This window comes from Diospyros lotus, chromosome 5 (assembly GCF_014633365.1).
Source record: "Diospyros lotus cultivar Yz01 chromosome 5, ASM1463336v1, whole genome shotgun sequence".
NCBI classification, from domain to species: Eukaryota; Viridiplantae; Streptophyta; class Magnoliopsida; order Ericales; family Ebenaceae; genus Diospyros; species Diospyros lotus.
In genome coordinates this window covers 15,197,199-15,204,095 of record NC_068342.1, presented here as the reverse complement: position 1 = coordinate 15,204,095, position 6,897 = coordinate 15,197,199, and the positions used below count along the sequence as shown (strand labels likewise).

Genomic DNA, 6,897 nt, shown 5'->3' with positions numbered 1-6,897 from the left:
CAGCTGGAATATTCAAGGTCTAAGGTCTGATAATGGGAAGGAATATGTCTCAGATCAGTTTCAACAATTTTGTGCAGAGGCTGGAATAGAACATCAGCTCACTGCTCCTTACACTCCTCAGCAAAATGGAGTGAGTGAAAGGAAAAATAGATCAATCATGGAGATGGCTCGATGTATGCTGCATCAAAAAGGCTTACCAAAGAAATTTTGGGCTGAAGCTGCAAATACAGCTGTGTTCATTCAAAATAGGCTGCCTACAAGAGCTGTGCAAAATCAAACACCGTTTGAAGCTTGGTTTGGTTTCAAACCTCCTTTGGATTTTTTTAAGATATTTGGTTGTTTATGCTACTCACATGTACCTCAGGTTAAGCGTGATAAACTTGACAAGAGAGCAGAACCTGGAATATTTATTGGCTACAGCACCATCTCTAAAGCTTATAGGATTTTTCAGCCTCAGACAGAGAAAATCCTAATAAGTAGAGATGTGTACTTCATGGAGGACGAAAAATGGAGTTGGAATGACTCAAAGAAAAGTTGGAATGACTCAAAGAACAATCAAAATCCTCTATTGGTACTTGACGACACAATAGATGATCCACCTGTTAGAGGCACTAGATTACTCTCTGACATCTATCAAAGAAGCAATGTAGCAGTGTGTGAACCTGCAAGCTTTAAGGAAGCTATGATGGACCAAAAATAGATGGCTGCAATGCAAGAAGAGCTGTTCATGATTGAAAAAAATCAGACCTGGGAACTGGTTCGAAAACCTCATGATAGAAATGTCATAGGTGTCAAATGGGTGTTCAGAACAAAATTTAATCCTGATGGTTCTATAAACAAGCACAAAGCAAGGCTTGTTGTGAAAGGTTATGCACAAATATTTGGGATTGACTATTCTGATACTTTTGCTCCTGTTGCCAGACTTGATACAATAAGATTGCTACTTGCCATTGCAGCACAAAAGGTATGGCAGGTGTTTCACATGGATGTCAAGTCAGCTTTTCTCAATGGCTTTTTGCAAGAGGAGATTTATGTTGATCAGCCAGAAGGCTTTGTAATCAAAGGCCAGGAAGACAAAGTTTACTTGCTAAAAAAGGCTCTCTACGGCTTAAAGCAAGCTCCAAGGGTCTGGTACAGCAGAATTAATGATCATCTGTTGAGTTTGGGTTTTCAGAAAAGCCTATCAGAAGCTACACTCTATGTTAAGCATTCTGGTGCAGAAATCCTAATTATTTCTCTGTATGTTGATGATCTTCTGGTGACAGGAAGTAATGCAGCACTTATTGATGAATTTAAGCAAGAAATGATGAATGTTTTTGAAATGACAGATCTTGGTCTCATGACCTATTTCTTGGGAATGGAGATCATTCAAAGGAAGCATGAAATTTTTATTTGTCAAAAGAAGTACGCAAAGGAGATCCTCAAGAAATTCCACCTTGATGACTGCAAAGCAATGAGCACTCCTATGAATCAAAAAGAGAAGTTCAGCAAGGAGGATGGAACTGATAAAGTTGATGAAGCTTATTTCAGAGGATTAATAGGGTGTTTAATGTACCTTTCAGCAACAAGGCCTGACATCCTATTTGCAGTAAGTATTCTGTCAAGATTCATGCATTGTGCAAGTGAACTGCATTTGAAGGCAGCAAAAAGAGTTGTAAGATACATAAAAGGAACTGTCAATTATGGAGTGAAGTATTACAAGGAACAAAATTTCAGATTATTTGGTTATTCTGACAGTGATTGGGCAGGTTCTTTGGATGATATGAAGAGTACTTCAGGGTACTGTTTCAGTATGGGTTCAGGTGTTTTCTCTTGGTGTTCCAAGAAGCAGGAAATAGTAGCTCAATCAACAGCTGAAGCTGAGTTCATTGCAGCAACAGCAGCTGTCAATCAAGCTATTTGGTTGAGGAATATCCTAGCAGATCTACGTTTGGAACAAGACCAAGCCACAAAAATCTTGGTGGACAATCAAGCAGCAATTTCAATCTCACATAATCCTGTGTTCCATGGAAAGACAAAGCATTTCAATGTTAAATTGTTTTATTTGAGAGAAGTGCAGGAAAATGGAGATATAAGTCTAGTTTATTGCAAAACAGAGAACCAAACTGCTGATATGTTTACTAAATCTTTTTCACTTAGCAGGTTCGAGTTTCTGAGGAATAAACTTGGAGTTTGCAGCTTCTAAGGCAAGGAGGAGTGTTGAAGACGTGCCTTAGGAATCTGTCATATGTTTGTTTCAACTAACTGTTATTTTTATTGTTAGTGGGTTGTCAGTTCCTATTATGTTGCTTTGTTGTTATTAAGTAGTGGACTATGTTGTTAGTTGTGCTGACTAGAATTCTGGGCCATGATCCTCTATTCTAGCATCTTTCAAATGTATTTAAGCTTAAGATAACTTCAGTAAAAAAAATTGATGTTTAGAGTTGCTCATATTCCTTCTCTTATCATTTCTAATTTCTGTAAAACAACACAGACTGTCCAGAAGCTGAGGCACAAGCTTGCAGGCCTAGTGGTAAAATAAGGGGCAAAAAACCTCCTCCCGGAGAGTGCAACAAGGACAACGACTCTGACTGTTGTGTGGATGGAAAGCTCTACACAACTTACAAATGTTCGCCTAAAGTGTCTGGTAGTACCAAGGCTGTTCTTACTCTGAACGGTTTCCAGAAGGGACAAGATGGCGGTTCCCCATCTGAATGCGATAACAAGTACCACTCTGATGATACACCAGTCGTGGCATTGTCAACTGGGTGGTACAATAGAGGGAACAGGTGCCTCCAAAACATCACCATAACTGCCAATGGCCGGAGTGTGGATGCTATGGTTGTCGATGAGTGTGACTCCACCATGGGATGCGATGATGATCATGATTATCAGCCCCCATGCAATAACAACATTGTCGATGCCTCAAGAGCTGTGTGGGAAGCGTTGGGCATACCTCACGACAACTGGGGCGAGTTGGACATTACCTGGTCTGATGCTTAATCTTTCCAAGCTCCTATTTCATGGGTTCTTCTGAATCTTCATCTTGTTACTAAGTAATCAATTCATGGTTGTGTGAAATCCAAAACAATGTGTAATGTATGTAATATATCCACTAGAGTATCTTGTATTGAACCTGTTGATCCTGTCAATGTGTTTGGAATTCTAGAACTTCCTAGTTTATCTTACATACCAAATCTAAAAGAATACTTGGATGTTTCCAATGTTGTCAGCCTCAGTAATATGTTTCAAGGATTATAATGACCTAATCTAGAAAACACAATAGTCTGGCGAATTATAAAGGCGCCAATGCTGGTGAGGATAAGCTTGTTTGTTTCACTTCTAATTCTGATTGAATCTACAATACCTAAAACACAGCTAAATATCCTAGCCAATCTACAAGTTAAAACAGTTCACAAAACTGTCAAATTCCTAAAAATTGCTACTTGAACACAATATCTGCATAAATGAATCAATGGAAAAGATCAGACTTACTTTTCAAGCAAGCATGTTTGATGTGCGAGTCAAAGGTGAGTTGTGGCATAAGAGCAACGGCCTACTTCCCTTCCCCACGAGGGCCTTTTTGGGACAAAACATGTGTGCCTCCAAACCAAAGTGGATAATACCTCATGTGGGATGCAGCCATATCTTTGGGAAACCCATATCGGATCCCTTGCGTGCACAATTCACCCTTAATGGGACTCATGTTCGAGAGAAACAACCCCATATTGATGCGAGTCGAGGATACCTATAGCTTACAAGCAAGGGTCCACTCCCCTTCCTCACAAGGGCCTTTTTAGGACAAAACCATGCAACCATGCCTGTGAGCCTTTGTCAAAGTGGGCAACCTCATGCTAAACATAGCCAAATGTTGACTACATCATATGCCACCCCATAGCAAATCCTATGAACTCAGCGTTCACCCTCAACTAGGGGGCTCATATTGGGGAGGGACAATCTCACATCAGTGTGAGTCAGTGGTGAGTTGAGGCTTTTAAGCAAGGGGCAACTCTCCTTCCCCACGAGGGCTCTTTCAGAACAAAACTGTGGCCACGCTCATGGCATTTGAGCTAAAGTGAAAAATACCTCGTGCCAATGCCAACTATATTTTGACCATTTCACTAATTGTTCTATAAATTGGACATTGACTCGTACAAATTATCTATCATGTTTAGCTTAATTCTATTTTAAAATTTAAAAAGATATTACTGGGAATTTAGAAGAAAGTTAAGTCAATGGTTTTATGCTTGAGGAAATGTGTCAAAATATCATACAACATTTCAGGGTAGTGTCATTTACAAAACTATTTTCATACACCAACAACTATCATTTCTCCCCCGAGGGTCCCAACCATCTCAATTACTTCTAAAACACTGCCAGGCACATAATATTTATAAATTTAGTGACTTCACTGATGAAGTATCTCATGAGTCATGACAAGCAGCGTCTGTGTTCAAGCTTTCTGCATTCTCTAGCATACGGTTAGGAAAGCAATCGTCTAGCTCAATAGGATGGATGGTTGGTTGGTTGGTTTCTACAATTGATATAAGCTGCCCATATGATTCGGTAACGATTCATGATTTTCATTGTTCAGGATTTAGAAGATCATTCACTTATTCAACTAGTTATCAACATGGAATGCTAAATGAGGATCATCGTCTTCAAAATGTCTACTTTGTTAAGCCTTGGATCTGTGAGTTAGTATAACATCATTAAACTATATAGGAAGTGACTTAATGGTAATGGCAACAGTGATGTGATCATGTCATAGAACATACAATGACCCTTAAACGAGAAGTTTATAGGGACACGTGCATAAGGAATCATGTCTTTTCTGAATAGGAGTAGCAGGATTTTCTGACATTATTTAACTCAACAGGTCATAGCTGCTGTTTTGGCCAAAGGAATCAACCTATTTTAGCTTCAAAACTTTGAGGTCTTTGCTGTTTTTCTGCTAAGTAATTAATATAATACTAAGACCCCAATTTTCTCCCAAATAACTGGAATGCCCCTCCATGGGATTCTATATATAGCTTGAACTAGTGATGTGTTCCATATCAAGCAGTATAACGCAAAACAAAAGGGGAGAGAAAGAGAGGAAGATACAGTATGAAGAAGTTCATCAGCTTGGGAGCAGCTCTTCTAATTGTGCTTGTTCTCCTTGTAGCAGACTGTCCAGAAGCTGAGGCACAAGCTTGCAGGCCTAGTGGTAAAATTAAGGGCAAAAAGCCTCCTCCCGGAGAGTGTAACAAGGACAACGATTCTGACTGTTGTGTGGAAGGAAAGCTCTACACAACTTACAAATGTTCGCCTAAAGTGTCTGGTAGTACCAAGGCTGTTCTTACTCTGAATGGTTTCCAGAAGGGACAAGATGGCGGTTCCCCATCTGAATGTGATAACAAGTACCACTCTGATGATACACCAGTCGTGGCATTGTCAACTGGGTGGTACAATAGAGGGAACAGGTGCCTCCAAAACATCACCATAACTGCCAATGGCCGGAGTGTGGATGCTATGGTTGTCGATGAGTGTGACTCCACAATGGGGTGCGATGACGATCATGACTATCAGCCCCCGTGTGATAACAACATTGTCGATGCCTCAAGAGCTGTGTGGGAAGCGTTGGGCATACCTCATGGCAATTGGGGCGAATTGGACATTACCTGGTCAGATGCTTAAGCTTTTCAAGTTCCAGTTTCATCAGAAGATCTTCCGTCTCTTCCATCCTATTTCTAGGTTCTCAACTCATGTTTTTTAGTGAAATGCAGAAATATGTATAATGCATGCAATATATCCACTAGAATATCTTGTATTAAACCTGTTGATCCTGTCCTATATCCACCAGAATATCTTGTACCAAACCTGCTGGTCCTATCTACCTGTTTTGAATTCATGGCTGTGTAAATCCCAGAACTCCCTAAATTGCACCCCCTACCGAAACATCTCTGCTTGCAAAATCCTTTGTTGTATGAATTATCAAACTAGGTAAGTTGTATGGAATACTGAATCTGAAAAGAATTTCTACTGCTTCTCTACCTTGAACAGTGAGCTCTTTCTATCTTTCATAAATTCCTTCCAATAGAATGTTTCAAATGACTTCTGTCTGAATGAATTATCCTGAAGAACATTTGGTTCAACTTCAACTGGATAGTGAAAACTGCTGATTGCTGCAAACTTAAACAATTCAAATCAACAATTGTGCATATGCTTATACCCGCGACTATGGTTATATTGAGTCTAAGTGATTAAGACTAATAATTTATGCAATTGTTCTTCCATTTGCAGCTCTGCAGAAGAACCTAAAAAACACTCAGGATCGTAATTTCATTGAAATCAATTTTAAGTCCTGCTTGTCAAATAGAGTTATAAAGAATCACATAATTACTGCAACCAAACCTATATATTCACTGATGAAGTAACAAATATGACATCTTTTATATCCTAGAAACTAAAACACTGTCAATGAACCTTCAAAATGATTTGCAACAGTTAGATTACGAGATAATTAGATGATTAAGCAATTTGTCAGATCTCAAGCACCAGCACCCTAATTCTTAAATATCAAAGAGAATCACAGATAAAATGTTCCAACACAGTTGTCCTACAAGTCTAGACAAACCCTGTATGGTCCACACACTAATCCTGGTTTTCTGTCAATCTTGCTGCTGTGCATCTCCTATAATCTGGTTCAATACTATATATGTTGTCATCGTTCAAGGACAAATTGGGAAAAGAACAAGGAAAAACTAAATCAATGGTCACTGGGAGTGCCACCAGCTGTGTCTATATGAAGAATTTGCCGGTAACCACTCTGAAATCATTAGTTTGACATTATTCCTCGGATTGCACCGTCTCTTTGGACACCAATTCATACCTAAAATAATAAAGGATTATATTTATGTTTAATTATTTGATTTT

The 6,897-nt window shown here is 39.2% G+C and overlaps 1 protein-coding gene across 1 annotated transcript; it reads left to right on the top strand.

The window, feature by feature from the left end:
- The first annotated feature begins 2,227 nt into the window (after nt 1–2,227).
- LOC127802116 (uncharacterized) lies at nt 2,228–5,658 on the top strand. Its single transcript, XM_052337808.1, has 3 exons — nt 2,228–2,246; nt 2,474–2,974; nt 5,171–5,658. The coding sequence occupies exons 1-3, from the start codon at nt 2,228–2,230 to the stop codon at nt 5,656–5,658; spliced, it is 1,008 nt and encodes a 335-aa protein (XP_052193768.1).
- Nucleotides 5,659–6,897: the final 1,239 nt, after the last annotated feature.